Source organism: Heloderma suspectum, chromosome 4 (assembly GCF_057233095.1).
Source record: "Heloderma suspectum isolate Gila_16-S chromosome 4, 16-S_ref, whole genome shotgun sequence".
NCBI classification, from domain to species: Eukaryota; Metazoa; Chordata; class Lepidosauria; order Squamata; family Helodermatidae; genus Heloderma; species Heloderma suspectum.
The window spans coordinates 232,821,556-232,843,448 of NC_139461.1; the positions used below are offsets into that span (position 1 = coordinate 232,821,556).

The 21,893-nt window shown below is 41.7% G+C and overlaps 2 protein-coding genes across 4 annotated transcripts in view; one reads left to right on the forward strand and one right to left on the reverse strand.

The window, feature by feature from the left end:
• The window catches only part of LRRC41 (leucine rich repeat containing 41), an 18,916-nt gene extending 12,155 nt beyond the window's left edge, over positions 1-6,761 (forward strand). For 2 of the 3 annotated variants that reach the window (XM_084852610.1, XM_084852611.1), the window contains exons 5-10: positions 1,831-2,082; positions 2,560-2,724; positions 2,979-3,077; positions 3,593-3,715; positions 5,759-5,834; positions 6,475-6,761. In XM_084852610.1, coding sequence (XP_084708736.1) covers positions 1,831-2,082; positions 2,560-2,724; positions 2,979-3,077; positions 3,593-3,715; positions 5,759-5,834; positions 6,475-6,709 — 950 coding nt within the window. In that variant the 3' untranslated portion in view covers positions 6,710-6,761. Of the gene's footprint in view, positions 1-1,830; positions 2,083-2,559; positions 2,725-2,978; positions 3,078-3,592; positions 3,716-4,908; positions 5,835-6,474 lie in introns of all 3 variants that reach the window. The other variant, XR_014790564.1, reaches the window with a different exon arrangement.
• RAD54L (RAD54 like) overlaps positions 6,753-21,893 on the reverse strand; it is a 25,974-nt gene continuing 10,833 nt past the window's right edge. The window contains exons 9-18 of the mRNA XM_084852612.1: positions 18,555-18,705; positions 17,672-17,798; positions 17,061-17,135; positions 15,069-15,199; positions 12,594-12,704; positions 12,358-12,481; positions 12,162-12,240; positions 11,101-11,280; positions 10,041-10,204; positions 6,753-9,188 (exon numbers count right to left, since the gene is read on the reverse strand). Of these exons, the coding sequence (XP_084708738.1) occupies positions 8,987-9,188; positions 10,041-10,204; positions 11,101-11,280; positions 12,162-12,240; positions 12,358-12,481; positions 12,594-12,704; positions 15,069-15,199; positions 17,061-17,135; positions 17,672-17,798; positions 18,555-18,705 (1,344 nt within the window). The 3' untranslated portion in view covers positions 6,753-8,986. The remainder of the gene's footprint in view (positions 9,189-10,040; positions 10,205-11,100; positions 11,281-12,161; positions 12,241-12,357; positions 12,482-12,593; positions 12,705-15,068; positions 15,200-17,060; positions 17,136-17,671; positions 17,799-18,554; positions 18,706-21,893) is intronic.

The following is a 21,893-nucleotide window of genomic DNA, read 5'->3' on the forward strand; positions in this document are numbered from 1 at the left end:
CCCCCAGCGGTTTCATGTAGATGTTAAACAGCATGGGGGATAAAATAGAGCCCTGTGGAACCCCATGGCACAATTGCCATGGCACAGAGCAATAATCCCCCAGCACCACCTTCTGGAATCGGCCATCCAAGTAGGAGCGGAACCACTGTAGTGCAGTGCCTCCAACTCCTAACCCAGACAACCTATCCAGAAGGATACCATGGTCAATGGTATCGAAAGCCGCTGAGAGGTCCAGGAGAATCAACAGGGTCGCACTCCCCCTGTCCCTCTCCCGGCAGAGGTCATCCCACAGGGCGACCAAGGCAGTTTCTGTTCCAAAACCAGGCCTGAAGCCCAACTGAAATGTTTCTAGATAATCCGTTTCATTCAACAGTGCCTGGAGCTGTCCTACAACCACCCGCTCAAGCACCTTGCCCAGGAAGGGGATGTTGGCCACTGGCCTATAATTGTTAACATCCTCTGGGTCCAGGTTAGGCTTTTTCAGGAGTGGTCTAATTACTGCCTCTTTTAAAGCGGCAGGCACCACTCCCTCTCTCAAGGAGGAATTTACAACCTCCTGGACCCAGCCGGACAACCCCTCCTTGTTTGATTTAATAAGCCATGAAGGGCAAGGGTCAAGCACACAAGTGGTCGATCGGACTTGGCCAAGCACGTTCAAACTCACGTTCAAATGATCAGGGTCATTCTGCCTCTTCCTTCTTCTCCCCTTTCCAGTGCAATTGTCTCACAGCCTTTCTTTGTTGCTCCCAGTGGCCACTTTTCTTCTAGCCCAAGCTATCAAATGCTGCACTTGTGAAATACAGTCATCACACATAGACAAACAGTTACATGTATAGCAGGGGTCCCCAGCACGGCACCCATGGGCACCTCCAATCCCCTTTATTCAATGTACATGGATTGGTATGAAATGCATATGACTTTCTAGCAATTTTACATAGGCTTCAACTAAAGCGAACCAAATATCTAAATGTATCCATTTGAAGGTGGCATTACTATATGCCACCGGTCCAAACATTGAAAGTGTTGTAAGGTCCTCAGTCCATTGCATTATAGGAGGTGAGTTTTTATCCTTCCAATGTTGTAATATCAATTTTTAGCTGTCAAAAGGGCACAAAGAATCCATTTATGCTGATAATTTGTTAATTGCCATGAAGCAGGTAAATAATAATTATTAAAGTAAATATTAAAGACTCTTCCAGTACAGCATTTATCTGTATAATAACCTCCCTCCCCAAAAGCAGCAACTACTGGATTTTGCCAGAACATATGTTTAAAAGAAGCATTAGCTGTATTGCACTGTCAGCAGTTAGCTGAGTTAGACAACCCCTTAGTGGTGTCCAGTTGACATGAAACAATTTTTTTTGCTGAAAAAGATGCAGCCTAAGATCCACAGATATGACAAGTAGATGCCAAAGTGGCGATCCACTGATGAGGTATTTTGTGGTGGTGCGCACAGCTTCTCAGCTTCCCAAACGTGACCATGGGTCCAAAAAGGTTGGGGACCCCTGACATATAGTATCCTAAGAGGCAGTGCTGGTGGTGGGAGGACTGAGGTGCTGGCAGCCATGGAGAGCAACAGTGCTTGGGACAAGAGCCAAGGCAGGTTTGGTCTTAGAGCGTGCTTGCCCAGCAGTCGGCTTAGTGCTGCTCTAGGTCACTGCTTTTCGGGGCTTAGGGAAATTCAAACAGGATCTGCTAAAGCTTTGAGGGTGTCTAGTAGTTCTCAAGTGTCAGTGTCTGTCTTGGAAATGTGTACAAGATAGAGGTGTGCATCTGTTTCAGTTTTGCTGCATGCGTGCACTTTCAATATCGTTTAAAATCTGGTTCCAGGCCTAGGTCCCGGTATCTTCAGTATCCTCTCTGGGCTCCGGGCCCTTTCTCGACACAGCAATTACTGCCTCCGTGTGGTGTGCATCAGTGACATGTTTTCACATGTCCCTTGCATGAATCTTGTCCATTCTTTTTTGAGTGCTGTTCCATTGCTTCAGACGCTCTTGGTCAGCTTTGATCTCAAAACCGCGACAGAGTGGAGCAGGCCTGAAGAGAGCTTGGACTCATCATCCTTGCAGGAAGAAATTCCAGGTAAAACATTACTCAGTTCCAAGCTAACATTATAATGTCCAATTTTCCTTCTTGTATGTGTGACATAAATGTGTCAGTTCTGTGGAGATGTTCCTGTGTGAGCTGGCAACCATATCTGTATGATTGCTCTCATGCACCTGGTGATTTCATAGTCTGAATGTTTCCCATGGCTGATGCTCTGTTCTGCTCATGCCTGGGAATGAACTGTGCAAAGGTTAGATTAGAATTGGGCCTCTAAGTAAAAACAAACAAACAGATGTCGCTTTCTTAACTGCTACGCTTGCCCTTCTTGGTATAGAAAAATCAAAGTTCTCCAATCTTGTTATGTCTGTACTAGCGAATGGTGGTTGGAGCAAGCCCTCCAAATTGATATCACAAACCATAGTTTGATCCTGGCTTGCAGTCCTGGTTCAAACCATGGTTTGCCAGTTTGGGCTCATGAAAATTTTTCTTTTTTATATTCCCTCTGCCACCTAGAGAGCCATCTGGAACACCTTGAGATCAGATTTCCCAGGGAACCTCTTCAAACAAGTCTCTTGGTGCCTGTGCTGAAAGCCTCAAGGTCTCTCCAGAGTCTGTCTCTAGACAGTGTTGCAATTTCCTGTCCCCAGGAGGCTGGGCTTCTCCTGCGTGCACTCAAAGGTACAATGGAAGCTATTTTGCCTGCAGCACAACTGGACGATGACAGTAATAGTTGTGCTGGGAGGTACCAACTTCTTCAGCAGCTGGTCAGCCAGGTGTATGAGATGATTGTGTGAACTGCAGGCAGAAGAACAAAGCTGTAGAACACTGTCAAGATTTTGAAATAATATTCATGATACATGCTGCTAAATGGGAAAACTTTAATTAGCAGGTAGCTCTAAGCCCTTTGTCATAAGATCTTGTTTGCCTTGCAGAATATAGCCCAAGCCTGAAGAAGCTAAGCTTTCATGATGTCAACCTTTCTGGCCACTCAAAAGAGGTCCTTTTTCTGCTGCAGGACCCCATCCTTCAAGGTATATTAAATTCATTTGTCTGCTCAAGCCCCAACCTGCTTACAGTTTCATCAGTGACCACTCTTGCATGCAGTCCAAGAAATGTACTTCTGCATAGGACTGTCAGTTTCACGGTTGTTGTATTTCAGATTCAGATTCAGTTTAATGGTTCATTTGGTGGAGCGTGGAGCTGAGTTTTCCTTTGAACTCTGTTTATTGCGGAGGCTCCTCCTGATGGGAGTTGGGTGTTGAGCCAGAAAAGAGGCCTACTGCATTGCAAGGGAAAAGCTACTCCCTGCACAAGGAGGAGTATGTAGAAAGGGGCACAAGGCTTAGAATATGAGAAAGGAAAAAGGGTGCTTATTTGCACTATCCATTATAATCATATTTTTAAAGTCATCACCTTTTAGGTTATCAGTGTGCTTTCACATTTTGGTACTGACTTTGTTCTGCAGTGCATTCAGTGAAACTAATTTAACATAGTAAACCATAGAAACGAACATATTTATCCATTTTTGGCCTTTGTCTTGCAATAGAAATCACCTTTTCATTTTGTCGGCTGTTTGAAAACTGTACTGCTGAGCTTCTCTCTGAAATCATCAACGTTGTGAAGAACAACTCATCACTGAAGAGCCTCCGACTCCCTGGAAATAGGCTGGGTATGTTAAGGCAAATGTGGCAACTATCTTGAAATACTTTCTTCTCCTTGGTGGGGAAGGACCCTGTGCTATCAAGAATACGGGCGCTCTTGGCCTCATTTGATTAGTGCATTGACTGCCTTGTTTCCTTCTTTCAAGGCAATTGGCATAAAGTCAGGACCTCAACAAAGCTATTTTTGAGCTTTTAGACAAGGGTAGGCTCTTTTCCTACCGAAGTTCATGCCACAATGCATCAGTGAAGGTTGTCCATGGTGCTTTGTTTTCCAACTGACCACCCTTTCTATCTTTCCAGTTGGTTTCAGCATAATCCATAATAAAAATAGGGATACTAAATCCTGATTTTTTTACTTGCAGGAAGCTTTTTTTACAAGCTGGAACATCCCAAAGTGATATATGGTCCATTCTGTCACCTTATTATGGTGCATAAGTAGACAAGGCTTAAGTGCTGCCATTTCATTATGAATTAACTATTTGACAGTAATTCAGCTAAGCCCACAAAATCCCCCCCCCCCCCAATTCTAGCCAGCCCCTGCTTGGCTTCTATGCTGGATGCAAAAGAGAAATAAAATGCTTTATCCCTCCTCCACCAGCCTGCTCGTGTGCTTGTATGCACTTCCTGGTTGCCTACTGTGACCAGGCTACTGCTTAAATAAAAGGCTGTTGTAATTATAAGCTGGAATGGTTCTCCTCTTGCCAAATTCATTATGAGATAAAGTGCATCTACTTCTGAGAGTTGATTATAAGGAAAAACTAAGTAGGCACAACTTATCCCCTCACACTATTTACAGCTGATACAGAATTTTTCTCCATGCCTGGGGTGGCTCTTAACTACCAATTTGGCCTTCCTTTGCAATGTTAACTTCACTTTCTTCCTTTTGGTTATTTTATTTTGTTGTATTATTTAAGGTACTTTTAGCCCACCATTGCCTTACAAGATACCCAAGGTGGCCAATAATTTTTTAAAAATCAAATATCAGGGAAAAATAACCAAAAAAGCAATTACATAAAGGTACAAAGCAGCATCAAAGGGAGACATTAGACCATAAAAAGCAACATCTAACTGTACATATACATAAGCAAAACAGCAACAGTCAAAGACACCTAGATTACCATATTTGGAATTTTTAAAAGTCTTTGCTATCTGCTGGAAGGCCCAAAGGGAAGGCAAACCTTTGCACATGTGTGTTACACAGGTTCCTTGTCAAGCACACTTCTCCTACTTAAAGAACACTGCAGCAAGGTTTGTTTAGACTAATAGGTGGAACTGAAGGTAAGACTGCTGGATATTAAGTCCTTACTTTTAAAATACACCTAAGAATTTTATGAAGAGCAGGATAGTTTTTTTCCACAATAGCTTATAATTTAAAAGCTACAACACACAAGGAAGGAACAGGGGTGGAAGAGGAAAATAAAGAGATTTTTGGTACCAATTGGTACCATAATGGCTAAGTGGAATCAGTGTTGATGGAGACAGTTCTGGGAATGGAAGACCAAAATGGTAATTGGTTCCAAGTGAGGCCAATGGAGAGCTCTTCCCTGTCTCACAACAAGTGGAAACCAACCACGCTGTACCTTCTGATCAGGCTACATGGTCCTTCCAAATCTGATTAGTGCTGCAGTGGCAAGGAAAATTGGACCCGCATAGTTTCTTCAGTAAACCTGTTGAATATAGGTGTTCCCCATATTGTATTGGGAATCCTGCCCTTCTAACATCTCAACCAGTCAGCAAATAAGTGTATTTTCAATGAACTCCTGCTAGCTGAAGAGTTGCTCTATGGACCTGAGTGCTAATTCATTCAGATCCAATAAAAGGACAATGTGAAGAGATAAGTAGAGAATGGAGACAGTTGTCTTACTAGGCAACCAGTTTCCACTGCTTCTCCTCAGAGTGATTCTCTGTTTCCCCATTTGATGATCTCTGCCAAACTTGCCAGCACTGGGTTTGCCTCCATTTATGCTTTATTCTACCCTCACTACCCTCTACTGTTCATAACGTACATTTAAATTGTATTCCCCGACACCCCCCCCCCCCCCCATTATTAGGAAATCACAGGTTGGTTGCACTGGCTGATATTTTTTCTGAAGATTCATCCTCTTCCATCTGTCTTCTGGATATAAGGTATGTTACAAAGAGCCTCCTCAGACAGTCCTATTCAAAATAAATGGCAGTAGAACAGTTTTACTAGAATCAATGCTCAAGCTTCGTTCATTCACCAGCTATTTTCAAAGGTGTCAATTTTCAAGCAAAATGATATTAATGACTCACTTAAGAAGCAGTAAAACCATAAAATAAAATTGAGACTACAGATGCTCAAGATTGCTTCCAATGTCTTTTTTTCCTAATCACAACATAATAAAGATGGGTAATTGTAATTACATTGGGCTTCACTTCTTGGTTGGTTGGGGATGTGTGTTCAGACCAACAAAGATGTATGTCTGGAGAGGATCTTTCCTCTATTTCCTACTTTCAATCCAAAGGACAAGCAGGGAAAAAGTGATTTCTCTAATGACACATGACAATGTTGATTCAGTGGGATAATCAGAGGTCAAAACTGCACCTTTCCAACCCAATGGGTCAGAGGATAAAGCACTACCAGTGTAAAACCACAGACTCAAGATTTTAATTGAAACAAAATCAGTTACGCAGAGCTATATGAACCAAGTGCTTTCTAGGCAAAGTCGCTATAATATGGGAGAATTGTTTCATGTACACATTCACTTGTAAGCAGCAGCATAAGTCTTATCTTATTCTCCCACAGCTCCAACTGTATCAAACCCGATGGACTCCTGGAGTTTGTCAAGAAGCTGGAGAGCTACATAGCCCAACGCAGAGAACAATTCAAGTTTACCAAACTGTGCCTCTATCAGAACTGGCTAGACCAAGATTCTGTAACGGCTCAAGAGGCTCTGTGGCGGCTAAAAGCTATGTGCAGCGTAGTCAGCGACACATGGGACTCCTCTCAGGCCTTTGCCGACTACATCAGTGTGATGTAATGAACACTTGTGGAACAGTATCTTTTAATAAAGCTCCTTAGGTTTACCAGAATTCAGCTTCCCATTTTCTTCTAGACAATCTCTTCAATATGTAGGTGTATTTTTTATAACCCACATTAGCTGGGGAATAAAGTAGTAAGAACAGAACTTTTAAGATGCTGGAGAGACATACTGAGGGGTGCAATTATTAAAAGGATGGATAATTATTGCAAGAATACATTAGGCACCACTGATTAGGAGCTCAGGGTTGTCAGTAGTACTTCCAGCATCTTTTTGTATTAATAGCCAGAACAATTCCCTCCCCACCCGAAAGCATGTTAACCACAAATACAAAAGCCTGTAGCCAAAAATAAGTATGCAAAGGAAGATAGGATGCTCCCATTTCTAACATCTCTCCTAAAATCACAGTTAGAGGTTTCATAATGTGTGATGCTGGCTGGTTCCAGAAGTCATGACAGCTCAATCATATGTATGTTAGAAGTCCTTCCACTGAGTTCATTCTGCAAAAAAATGACAATTCTGTGCACAGCTAAGTTTTATAGGACAGTGATATGAACTGGCCCAGATTTTACTGCTATCTCCCAAATGCAGTGCTGTGGAGAGCCCCCAAAATAAGCTTATGGAATTGAGCAGGAACAGAGATACTTGTTACTAGTGACTGCATATGTGATAATGTTGAGTTAAAACTTCTGAAAGTAAACTTAAGGCAGTTAATATGTGCACAAACTTGATGAAACTGAAGGCGAAAGTTCATACTGAAGAAGGAAAATGATTTAAAACTTCTCTATTATACCCAAAAATACTTTGTGCTAGTCTTCTGCCTAAATAGAATTATGACTTTTTACTAACTGCATATTATATTTTAGGAACAGCAAGCAACTCAGTTTTGACCAGTGTATCAAGCAGGGGTGACCTAAAACATTTTGCTGCCTGATGCAAAGGATAAGATGATGTGCCCTCTCTGTTCCACATACAGAAGCCAATTGGACTCGCAGAAGACTCTTATTTTAATACAACCACTGGGACAGCATCCTCCACTGCACCCAAGGCAGCTGGCTTATTTAGGGGCCCAGGATAGGCCATGTGCCATATACAGTTCTGTCTTCCAATAGAGGGGAACAACCAGGGGCTGCTGCATCTACTGCCTGAAGCAGCTGCCTCACCAGGTATCAATTTTACACCGAGGCCCTGAAAAAATAGCTTTTTGTGCATGCATGCCTTCAACATAGCAAGTTTTTAATTTTTCAAAGCATCTAATGTAGTCCAGAGGACCAATTCTAACATCAGAAGCAAACACAAGTCCATTGATTTTTCCTCAGACATTGTAGACTTTCCATATGAGCCAGGTTTCACAAACATAATTTGCCTTCCTACACTAAGTTTTGAAAATAGAGTAGCTAAAGCAAGCAAATGCCTCCTCCCTGCTTTTGGAAAACAAAACCCTTCCCACTCTAAAAAGCATTTCAATACTATCTTATGTTAGAGCAAAAACACATTCATCTGTTTTCATCTTGTTGCCTTCATCTTACAAATATATTCAATCATATTTCAAATAGGTGTATTACCTTGTTCCCTGCCACATACATATACCCTGCTTAGGGGAATAATCTAGTTTTAAACAGTTTATTTGTGGTTTTATTGTAGAAGAAAATAAGTTTATAACAGAGGCTTTAATTTGGGGTTATCTAATGTGATTTGGTCTAGAAATTCTCTCTCATAGATTAAAATCAGGCAATGCACCTTTAACCTGCTCTAACAAGTAAGTTAGAAAAACCCAAGATTGCCAGAATGATTATATGGGATAGTGATATCTGTTCACACTTCTTTTCTAGTCTCTTCTGAAAGTGGCAATGTCAACAGGAGTAATTTGGGGATAAGTAGTTATTACTCCAAGCATCTCGCCTGTTCATACTTCGTGATACCAGGGCCTTCTGGCACTAATGAGAGGCTACCAACATCTTTAGTCTCTTCCTTGCCAGAAACATTCAGTAGATGGATGTAAAAAGGCAAACCTTTTAAAGAAAAAAATGGTATTTGTAAAAACCTGCTTTACCAATGTTCGGTGTTATATCATCTGTTCTGTGACCCAGTGATTTAGCCCACGGTTTTTGTAAAGCTCATCTGTAGTGCATCATGCAGAAAAGAAAGTTCTTCTGATGCATCAGTGGGGGTCAAAAGAGCTACCTTGGTGTTGCTGATTAAGGTAACAGATGTAGATGTATATCTGTTTTCTAAAAGAAACAGTTTGAATTTCAGAAGATCAGTCCAAACCAATCGTCATGCTACCCCCCGTTGCTCCTCATGGGAATGATGATGGAAGGTGAAGGTGACAGCAGCATCCCAGGCAGCTTTGAGGACAGCATCCTGGAGGCCACGTTTTTCAGCACAGTGGTTCCACTGAGATAGATCAGAAGTGCAATCAGACTCCTCTGGAGGTGGCCTGACTTGATGGCTGTTCACACAGCGACGACACTTGATCCTGCAACAAAGGGTGCATTGTGCTGACAAGGGCCAGAAGCTTTACATAAATTGACTTCAGGCTGTCATATTGGAACTAGGGGGTTGCAGTCTTAAAGACTCCCAAAGCTAAGGGCAATATAGATTAGAAGCAGGCTGTATTTCACAAGGTGAAATGGACAAAGGAAATACATCCATGACACCAACATAGGTTACATTCACAGTCAGTGGGAAAAGTCCAAGCAAAATCTGAGTTTGTTTCAAACAGCAGGATTAAGATACCAGTTTCTATCCTTCCTAGTATACAGAGCAGTGTCATGATCCCCAATATATACATTATCTTTCATCTCTCCCAAGTAAAGATGTGAACCCAGAACCTTCAGTCAACCACACAAGCCATTAGACTCCCACCTTCTCTCCTTTTAAGAGAACTCAAGAATACACTGACATCCTTTGGAGACTTTCAATCTGTTTGGGTGTTGGGGTAATCAGTATCACACCAGCCTACTTCTGCCCAACATTCATGTCTTTGACTTAATGTTTACTTGGGGGCCTAGACTTGTGGAGTCCAACACATATAGGCCCAATCCATCAAATCTGTACAATACAAGACTCACGCCATAAAGGTCACAAGGTAGGGCCTATACACATTGGGCTGTACATGTATAGGTCCCTATACAAATGTTAAGTTCAATATACAAGTATCAGGTGAGGTGCTATGATCTTGATCTTTTGCCGTATGTAGACAGAATAGGTGTACCTAATTTGTTTTTGGAGACCAATACACACCTTGGGACCCCTTCAGTTATGTCCCCAAACTCCTGCACACATAATAAAGCAGCTACTCGTTAACCCAGATCTTTCCAAGACTTACTTGTCATGGGTATCGCTTGTGGTGGTCTCATTGAGTGTGAAAAGCTCCTTCAGTTCCCCAAGAGAGAAGTGTCTTTCCACATCCTGCTCCTCATCTACTACACAGCTGCTGAGAGCCTTCTTGTGGGTCTGCCGCTGGAAGATCTTTTCTTCAATTGTCCCTGTCTACAAGGAGACAAAATTAAGGCTGATGCTGGGCTTTTGTAAGTTCTGCGGATCCTTAGAAGCACTATTATGTTCATTAGCCCGAAGCGGTTTTCACTCCAATTGGCTCTAATGGAGGCTTTTGTTCAAGGAACTAGGATGGTGTCAATCATTCCTCATCATGCCCCCCTCTTTAGAATCTCCCCTTGAAGCACTAATCCAACACAGCTCTTTTCACAGGAGGCTCTGAATTTGACCAAACCCTTAATATCTGTAGAAAAGTATGCTATACTTCTCCATCGAATTGTGGTGTCATTTGTTAGCTGGAGTTAGACTGCTAAAGTAATTTTAAGCTACTGTTTATATTTGTTCTGTTTAAATGTGTAACTTTACCTGCTTTGAGCATTTGGTGCAAGCCAGATGTATTCATTATTATAAAGAAGGAACAGAGATAAAAAGACAGGCTCCTGGCTGAAAAGCAGGAGCTCAAGATAGGCCATGCTTCCTATCCCAAAGCAGAAGCAGCTGAGGGTTAAGTTGTTTCCCTTCTTTCTCAGGGAAGAACAGAAAAATCTCGACCTAACCACTAATCCTCCCAAGACTCAGATCTGCCTCCAAACAAGCAAAGTTTTGTTTTGCAAAGGTCAAGGAACTCTTACACATCTCACCTGGGAAATCTTCCTTTGATCATGTTCTAACAAAGCCACTTCCATAGCCTGGTATGCCCACTATCATAATATAACAGTAAAAACTCCGGCTCCACTGTAATCAGTGCAAACATTCTTAATGCTGTAACATCAGCAGCCTCTGCACAATCATAACTTGTTTCTTCCCTGCAGCAGGCTCAGGCTTTCCCATCTACATTTTAAGATGTTCATAGAAGCAATCAGAGTTATGGAATCCAGCTCATGTCTTACCGAGAGCAATCGATAGATATAGCAAGTCTTCTTCTGCCCATCTCTCCACACACGGGCCATGGCTTGTTCATCATTGGCTGGATTCCAGTCTGGATCAAACATCACAAGTCTGTTTGCTCCAATCAGATTTAAGCCACAGCCACCAGCTTTGCTGCTCAGCATGAAAATGAATTCAGGGCTCTGCAGGACCAGACAAACTCAAATTAAGTGTCAGGCACAGGTGATAGCGCTGACTGTCAAATACACTCTTTTATCTTGTAAGTGATAGAAATGAATGCAAGTTCCACAAAGGCCGTAAAAGTTGGTTGATGTTCCTTCTCCTTCCTCCCAGTCAAAAGACACTGGGCTCTCCCTCCTTTTAGGGGAGATAATTACAATCTGTAGCCCTATATATACAGCAGAAGAGGGTTGATATTATTTGGTAGTGTGGGCTACAACTATAGATAAAGCCAACGGTACATGAGAAATAGTAATTAAGGACTTAATACTGATGGAAAACTAGAAGTAGAAACATTTTGGTTGTGAAGGTACAGAATAAAAGGGGGGGGGGTACATGCAACAACCCTCCTCTCTCATCACCTTCCTCTCTTCCTGTTCTAATGCTGGGTTTCCTTGAACCCTGGGCACTACATAAAAAGCATTTAGACCAGAGGTGGGCAAATTGTGGCCCTCCAGATGTTTTGGCCAACAACTCCCATCATCCCTCACCAGGGGCTCTGCTGGTTAGGGCTGATGGGAGTTGTAGGCCAAAACATCTGGAGGGCCACAATTTGCCCACCCCTGATTTAGATTCTCAACATTTTTGGGTGCAGGAACTGCATCACTAACTAGAGAAGCAATTACACACTAAAGTATATGGCTGTGTCATAGCTGAAGTAGCCACTCCTTTTGTATATGAGCCATGAACGTCCATTGGAAAGGCATACTGAACAACTGTTTCAAACGGAAGCACAGAACATTTGACTATAACTGGCTTTGAAACCAAGGAGGCCTTTCACTGACGATTACATTGCAATTAAATGGTAAATAGGACAGCACGTGAACCTAGAAACTTCACTTACAGAGAGGCTGTTGAAACGGTCCACTATCTTTGCTCTCTTTTTAATAGACATGGTGCCATCCAGACGGACGTACAAGTACCTGGCACAAAAATATGACAAATTAGGAGCATAATACCACTATATCCTTTAAATAGTTTGAATTAACCCCTCACACATAAGATGGTCCTGTAGATGGATTTACTACCAAGCATTATACCTTCTAGTTCTGCAGAGCTTCTCAAAGAGGTCCAGTGTCTGAGTGTAATTAGACACAAGGACTACTTTATCATTACTGGTGCTCCTAGTAACTGCCAGAATGTAGTCCAAAACCAGCATCTTCCCTGAAAGGGGAAAAAAAACAGTGTTTTCACACACCATAAATAGTGTTTAGAAATCAATCACCAGTACAGATCCCCATGCCAATATATAGATCAATTTTGCAGCAATGTTTACCTGAAAGCTGAGGTTCTACAGACTTAGTACTGTAGCCAGAAGGGAACAACTGCAGAGCACCCACAAACCCTTCCTCCTCCTCCACACACTTCTCATAGATCAGGGCTGGGTCTGGAGAAGAGTTCAAGTATTACTGCATGAAAATGGAGTTGGCAAACTTCCCATTTGATCAGGTAGAAGGATTAACCTTAGCATGATGAAAAGGTTTCCTGCAATAGCAGATTCTCTCTGAACAGAGATAGTTGGAGCACCTAATTCTCATAATCTCAACAGTCTTATAATCAACAATCCTATCCTGTTTTTAACATGCAAGGTCCAATATCTGACAACTATGCCTCCATATAGGAGAGGCATGATGAGTGTTGTAATCACTAACTTTTATTTAGAGTAACATCTCTGGCAATAAGCCCTCTTCAGGCAAATATCTGCTTGAACGTGTGAGGGCTCAGCATGGAAACTGCAACAGAGCCGTGCACACTGGCCCTGCCTCTGCCCCCCTCAGTTCAGACCATTCTGTGTTAAACTGGGAAAGTCTGAGTAGAATTCTACTCCTGTTCACCTGAACACAAGTAGAACTCTCACCACAATTGACACAGTGTGATTTAATTTCTCCTATTTTTCTTCAAGCTGTCTTTCTAATATCTCCTTATATCTACATATACTTTCCTTCAATATTTAAGTATATATCTTATATTATCGCTTTTATTAATTTCTCTTATTTCTTAAATCCACCTTTGATTTTTGACAATAAAGATTGCTTCTCTATATAACTTCTCTTTCTGCTCCTAGTAGATAATCTTGTAGACTTCAGGGGCCACAATGTACTCTTGTTTTCTTTGCAATGTAACAAATGTGGTGTGAAAAGAAATAGAATGCAAAGTTTGACCCTGAATACAAGCCTGAATTGTAAACATACTGAAAGGTATTTTGTAACCCATGATATCTGAGTGTTAACTGAGAACACTATGAAATGTAAAAAGGTCAACATTCTAAACCAGTCCATGTCATGTGAATAGCCCAGATCAGGAAGGGCAGGCGTGAATGAAGAATGAATGGTTTTATTGCAGGAGGGCCAGATGAGGGTGCTCTGGTATGTGCTAAAGATTGCCAAATTATCAGTTACAGAAGATGGAAATGGGCCAATAAAAGAGGAGGACAGGACATTATGACCACAGAAACAACCCTGAGAAATGTTGGGGAGTCAGAAGGAGATGTCAGTCTGTCTTCAACAAACATCAATCCTGGAAATTGGGAATATGATGTATTATCAACAAAGAACATAATGAACCCCTCTTTGATCTCATGAGCCCCAATGAGGGAAAAGGGTATAAAACCCCTGAACCTGCCATTGTTCAGGAGGGGCGTGGTTGCATCTGGATCGTTTGTATGTGCACATACCAACAGTACCCTCGATCCATGGGACATGTATTAAGTGCTCTGGCCAAGTACTTGACAGCATGTGGTGAGTATGTGGTGAGTAAAATTCAAGGAAAGGATTTTACTGTCTGAGGCTTAGATAAGGCACAGTTATCTTTGTTCTGTCATATTTAACCGTTTGGGTTTAGGATATAAGACAGCAGGCTTAGGCTTGGGCCTGGCTAACACTGTATTACCGTTGTCTCAGTGGGCCATTTGCAGCATGGACCGATCTGGAGCTTAGCAACAAATAGGGACTAACTGTATATTTAGTCATTTAATGCACCACATTTGGGTAACTAAGTTCCTACCTAAGAGGCAAGCAACCTCTTAAGCCTCAGAGAAGGGCGCATCTTCTTGAGGATTGTTAGTTTTAGGCTCTTATCTAAGATGCATGCAACCTCCTAAGTTTCAGAGAGCCTGAAACACTTCTGAGATTTCTTTGTAATTAAGTTTGTACCTAGGAGGCGTGCAACCTCTTAAGCCTCAGAGAGCATGCAACTCTCTGGGGAGGTTCTATTTTTGCTTATTCCTTTTATTTCAATAAATCGCCTTTTCTTTCATCTACATTGGTTGTGGGCATGTTCTTCTCTACATCATAAGATCCCAAACCTCTAGGCCTGATCAACTGAGTGGTCCTAGGTAAATTGAAATCTATATTTCACAGCCCCTGCTTTATCAGGGATGATAAATCTATTATTTCTCTGGTCCCTCACCAAAACTGTCTGTGCCCTGGAATCAATGAATCAAAATTACAAACCCTAGTTTGCCTTGAAACGTTTCCTAATTTAAGGCAGAATATAGAACATAATTTATTATTGTTAACAGCTACCATGCGTAGTCAGTGCTTTGAAGTGTAGACCGTACCAAATGTGTCTAAAGGACACCATCTTAATGACCACTGCGCTGTATATAAGAGCACAGGCTCTTCATCCAGATTCAAACCCTTCAAGGACAGATCTTTATCTTGTTCCTAGCTTCCTGTAACTTGTTCTGGATACTTGGGATAGGGCATAGTACAAATAAAGATAAATAATATAAACCAACAGAACTACTCACGATTACAGAGCTTCTTCAGAGATGTGATTGAGGAGAGAGATGAAACACTTATCTTTCCCTCTTTCAGATCTTCAGCTGGTTTTGCTTGCTTCAGGAAGCGTTTGTACAGCTCAGACTGAAGGGGAGTCAGCCTGAAGTGACATGAGATACTGATCAGGTTATGATCACTAACACTTTACCATTCTAAACGTACAGTCACATCCTATCTTTATCAGATCCATGATGGAATTGTTTAGGCCCAAAACAAAAATATAACCCACAATAGCTCAAGCTTTCTAAAGATTTAAATTTGGGGTACAAGAGGAGCTTAGCTTACGATTTACTTTGGTGGAATTTAGATGACCTGGGTAATGCACTAGCCTTAAAAGAAATCTATCCCCCAGAGTCAACTTTCTGAAATTAATTCTACTTTAAATTCAAACTAGTCTTGAAATTACTAGTTTAAAACTCACTTTCCCAATGGTAAAGACACAATCTCAAAGCTCAGTACTACTAAAAACCCATGTATCTAGGAGTGGGAGGCTAGATATGTTGGCAGGGTTAATTTTCACTTTTACGCTTTTTACTCTGTCAGCATGCTCAGCTCATCAGAACTGACCTGAAGCATGGAAAATCTATTTCCCCAGAATTTCTCAGTTCAGCACATCAAGTGGTGGCACTCCAAATATGAAATAATAAAGTAGCAGGGTGTTTATGTAATGGGCTAGATCCAGATTTAGTCATGCTTAGAGCAGACCCACTGAAAAATCAATGACACTTTAGGCATGACTAAATTAAGTCCCATTAAGCATGGCCAAGTCTGGATTCAACCCAATATATCTATTTCATCACATCCTTCATGCAGGTACTCCCCCCCCCGCCCCGCCCCAACTACTAGCATCCATGATTATCTCAAGAGACAGTGTCCCTCTCAAGAGACAGTGTCCCTGACAAGGACAGTTTTCAACCCTGCTGCTGAGGCAAACCCTGCTATATTTACACATCCTCTCCCCTGCACTAAGTTGTTGCTTGAAACTCACTGCATTACTTTTACAAACCAACAAATCCAGTATATCAGTCTGCTTAAACAAACTGTGGTGTGCCTAACTCCAAACGTGCCATCCCAAAAATGGCACCCCTCCTGTGTCCCTGCTGCTTCCAGTAGCTGCCAATTCCCTAAGTCCAGATGCCACATTTCTTTGTGATAACATGCACAGATGTAGCATGATAATGACAGTTAAGATTTACACCCTGCCAGCTACAGACAGCAACAAAGTGAAGCAGAAGCATGACGAGTTGCTACCGAGGAGCATTTAGACTAGAGGTCCAAGTTCATCTAGCATCCAATAGCTATTTAATTGATGTGTATCCAATGAGCTGCACAGCCTTTAAACAGGCAGAAAATGTTGGATGGCATCTAAAAACATAAGGCAGGTAAAAGCATCAGTTTTCTTGACTTCATTAAATGCTGAACGTTTTATAAAGGGCACCCATAGGCTTACATAACTAGTAAAAAACATCATGTATTGCTGTAACTGAGCAGAATGGGAGAGGCAGCATTCGCCACCACTGCAAGTACTGTGGCTCTTTCACAATAGATTTTCAGCAAGCTCCATCCCTGGATTAATTATGCTGACTTTTACACGGGGGTCGGCTTGGGGGGGGGGGGCTATTTGTCATAACAATAGATCAATTTCTTTCTTTAGATTGAGAGGACAATGGCCATGAGTTTCCATACTAAAATATTTCAATCACAATTCTTTATTATGCTGATAAATAATTCAGTAGAACTAAAGACGAAAAATTAATTGGCCCTTACTCAAGCCCAGAAGGGAATATTTTGTCAGGACAGCATGCCATCCAGTAGAATACAGACCAGAAAGTTTCTAATCATTATTGCTTAGCACTAGATTGATCTAAATAAAGACTCCAGTACAATGGTGAATCCCATACACTTCTTAATTAAGTGAAAAATCTGCACTTTCTTTTACAAGTTGCCCTTTAATGCTGTACCTGCAGCATACCACCTGCTCAATTTTCACTGGCAGATATTTAGAGAGAATATCTGAAGTCCTCCTTATAAGGCACCTAGAAAAAAACAAAATAAAATTAATGCCGCTAACATGATGACTGACGCTTATGACTAGTTGTCAGCCATGTTTCTTCCTGATGTTAACAGATTTCATATTATAAATCAATAGTCCTTGATCAGCACTGCATGTTAATAGGGTGCCTGTTCTTAATAGAACAGAAAAGCAAAAGCTATTCTAGATTGAGCTCTGCCAACAGGTCAGCATCCACTAATATAAACCAGCTCACTTGCTGAACTGATCAGTGTTCAAGAGAGACAGCAAAGAAAGCAAGCTGGCAACAAGTAGTGTCATGATTAGAGGGGAAAATGGGGATGAACTGTACATGACCCATAATAGATAGTTGGGTGGTGCCTTCAAAATGAATGGATTACACTTTTGGAGCTTTGCTGGAAGGTATTAGAATGAATAGAATAATGATTTGAGGGATTTCTATTGTCAAGGTCACTAGGTCTACCTAACCACAGGGTGGCCTGAGAAGGCCAACAAGAGAAATAAAGTATTCTTAGCACAAAAAACTATTCTGAAATTTACCTGTTGACAATGTTGATCAGCTCTTTAAGTCTTTCCTCTCCTTTGTGCCTTCCTGCTTCACTTGCATCTGCATCCCTGCCTTTCAGGATGGGAATTTCAAAGTGCTTTTTAAACTCCTGTGCTGTCCCTGTCCAGAAAAAAAATGCATGTGAAATTTTGGAACTAAGCTTCGAATGTCTTGGAAACAGCCTGCTTCCAATGGTAGTGACACTTTGATTAGCTCAGATCTTCCAATAATAGTTGACCATTAAATAGTGGAACAGGGTTATACCACAAAGATATAGACAGCCAAATGTGCAATGTGTAGGACAATTTGATATATATCGGCAGCCTGCAACCATGCTTTCCCACATCCAGCCAGAATAGTAAGGAACTCTGAAAGCTGGGCTGTCAGCTTGCTGACCCTACTTTGGCCTGGTTCACACATAATGCTAGCCCATGGTACAGGTTGTTGAATTCTGAGGTGTTTTGTTAGTACAGACATCACACCATGTTTTATTAACCACAAACCACCCAGAAAGAGAGCCCATGGTTTGTTGGGTTGTGAATTGAGTTATTTAAACCATGGGTTGTAGATACATGTGAACCCAGAACCCTATGAGTTGTTCATGGGTTGTTTCTCCAGGCTACAGAGGCGGCAGGCAAGAGTGGTAAAAAAAACCCTCAGCTGCTCTATATTCTACTACTAGTGCCACAAAGGCATTTGAGGTACAGGGAGTGGCAAAAGAGGAGGGAAACCAACAACCCAGGGATTCAGAAAGCAAACCATGGTTTGTTCAATTGTCTGCCAGACAAACACTGGGCAGGGCAACAAACCATGGGTTAAATAAACTATGGGTATGAACCAGGCCTTTAGATTATTATGCTGCCACAAGCTTCCTACCCAGGATGCCCGAGTTGACAAAATGTACTAGACTGAAGTATTCAAGGAGGTCATTCTGAATGGGGGTTCCTGAGATGAGCACTCGCCGTGGTGTGTTCAAACTGTTGAGAGCCTGGTAGGTCTGGTTGTCCGAGTTCTTCAGCCTGTGACCCTGAAAAATAAAAGTATTGGAAAGAAAAAATCATGGTGCTTAGGCAAAAAAAGTAATTTGATGCATATTTATTTTTACAGGGTCAAGACAATATACCTATCTTATAAACGTAAAGATATGATTACAGCTAAACACTGAAAAGTGATATGAAATCTGTTAATAGTTGTTCATGTACTTGTGGCTAAATACTGGAAGCATCAAGCACTGCCAATGAAGAAGTGAACGGAGAAGAGATATATGGCAAAGGATTCTGATATAAAAAATACTTATTAAAGGAGATTCTGTATGGAAAAAAATCTAATAGATCCTCTGGAATATTGGTACCCCTTATAAAATATTGAAACAGAGAACAATTAATTGCAAGAATGAAAAATGAGATGTATTGAACATAATCTAATGTATTAAAATATTATATTTGCTTTGTTTTATTTCTGGAACTACAGGACCTCCTTGATCCTTAATGTACAAGATCAAAGAACATTTTTTTAGATCCCACCCTTCCCTGAGTCTACTAAAGACCTGTGTGCCCTGAGGGAAGGCAGAAGAGGAGAAATTCAAGCCAGGGAGCTCATGCCATCAGTTCCTGAAGGGACCTTCAATTTGCCTGAGAAAACTATATTCTGGTGTTTGAGAGGCTTTGTTTTTCTTTGTGTGTCCTTGTCTTTTTAGATTGTATGCTTGCAGGCAGGGACGGTCTTGTTTTACTGAACAGTAAAACAACTGCCTCTGGGAGCCTTTTTACTTTACTTTACTTTACATACATACATACATAAGTATCTCCTGTATTAAGACAAGTTCAATCCACCGGGTGCCACTAGCACTCAACATAAGATTTCAAGAGGCAACTAAGAGCCACCAAACAGGTGTGCGGAAAAAAGGGTTGTCCAGATCAAAAAGTCTTCCTAGAAAAATGCATTTTCTTCCTTCAGGAAAATTACAGCAGGAATTCGAAGAGAATCTCTTATCCTGATTCCTGCTCTCAGAGTTAAAGGGATGGAAATGGGGTCCCCTCCATGGCTCCTTGAAGTAACAAGTTTATATATGGAAAACTTTTGAATACAAGTACATTTTCCTTACAAAAAATTCTTATGCTCAAATATGGGTTCAAAGACCGACTCAGCTATAACCCACACCTCAGTGGTACAAGCACAATGTGGCATGCTAAAGGTCCCAGGTTCAAATCCCTGGAGGATCCCATGAATAAAGGATCCCAAGCCTCTGAAAGAGCCCTCTGCCTGAGGCTGTGCAAAGCTGCTGCCCATTAGGGCAGAGTAGACAGTACTGGGCTAAACAGCCCATTCGCCTTGAGTATATCAGGCAACTACATATGTTCATATTTATTTTATTATAAATATAGGGATAAATCCAGATTTAGAGTAGAGTAGTTAGTTATGACTAGTAAGTCCCATTAATATCAATGGATCTGCTGTATACCTAAATCCAACCACAGTAAATAAGCGACAAGCAGATCAACATAAAATTATGTCATTTCAATGTCCACTTTTGTCAGTAACAAAAAGACAGCTCAATATGCCCTGTCCAGAACTGAGACACTCTTTCTGAAAGCTGCATGCTGACCTGTATCTCTCCTTTTGGAGGGGGAAGGAGACGCACCAGCCCTATATACTGCCCCCAGAATGGAGGTCTCTTTACATAGGGTTCCTTTCTAAACACAAGGTGTCAGCTTCTTGGACTTGCCTTCTCTTTCTGTCCCTGCAACAGGGACAGACAACCAATCCCATTGTGTTTACCTGGTGTATTGCCTGGTGTATTGCCCCTGCAGTAGGCCTCTTAATTTAAAGGTGCCAAGATAGTGATAAGTTAGATCCAGGTTTGCTTACAAGGAGCCTTTATTGAGTACTTACAGCACACAGACGTACCCAATGGTTGGATCATACAGCTTCTCTGAACCCAGAGCCATGGGGTAAAATGGGTTTTATACCATACATGTTAGCAGTGAGGCAGCATGACAACAGTAAGCATTATTTAGCATTCATCTACAACTTTCCCAGCATAGGTTAGCAGTGCTTGGTCAGAAGGGAAACAATCAGAGCTTTGCCAGCACAGACACCTGCAGCTTCAAGGCAAACAAGCTTCACTTCCCAGGCACATCCTGGTAAGACGCTCCAGCTTGTTAATATGGAATGTGCTGAGGCTGCGCTGTCAACCTGACTCATCCTGGTAAATCAAGAAGCCTGCTAGGGAAAACAGCAGCCAACTGAACCAAAGTCAGAGAGCATTATGGATCATCTAAGCCCCTCTAAAACGACTGATAGCTTGGTTCAGGCCTGAGGCCTTACACCTGGCTAGGCTAATGGAGAGGGTCCCACTACTTCATTTCTTTCTCTGTTCCTCTCCTCCTGCTAGAGAAAAAAGGGACACATGCAGGACTGGCTGGCTGGCTACTTTCAGTGAGAAAGAAAGCCAGAGACAGACACAGACAGGAAGCTCATGTTCAGTCTTTATAGCAGCATCATGAAAGCTGCCCACAGGTCCAGTTTCGGGAGCTATCACCATTAGCCTTGTGCCAGGGAAACAGCTTAGCGCTAAAGGTAGCTATCGCTCCTCCTGGCTTCCAGTGTCTTCTAGAAGCTGAAGAGGGGGAAGAGACCTAGATCACTCTCTGCATCTTGACAGTAGATAAGAAAGGAGAACCACTATGGGCAGTGGGAGACAATGTTGAGGGAGGCTCAGATAAGTGGATCAGAGAGGGTGGGAGATCTTCTTTATTTACAAGGCTGATATACAATACAGTTTCATGTTACTGACAAAGACAGAAGCAGAAATATTTAGTTAAATTAGCTTTTCTTAGGGTGCAACCCTATGTATGTTTAGATGGAAAAAAAAGTCCTACAACTCCCAGCATTCTCCAGCCAGGAGTAGGACTTGTTCTGTGTAAACATGCATAGGATTGTTCTCTAAATCTGTTCCATCACTTGTTTACTTAGACATTTCTGTGACTGACTGTATCCTTCTTAGAAATCAGAGCCAACAGTTTATTATACCCCCACTCAGATATTATATCTGTGCCTTTGTAGACTGCACTCACATGAGGAGCAAGAGTTTGAAATACAGACTTAGTCATTAAATCGGACAATAAGTCACCTCTGAAATGGTAGCCTTCTTTTTGCTTGTGTTTTGCATTGTTGACTCAGGGAGTACAAGAAACATGTGCATACCTGGCATGA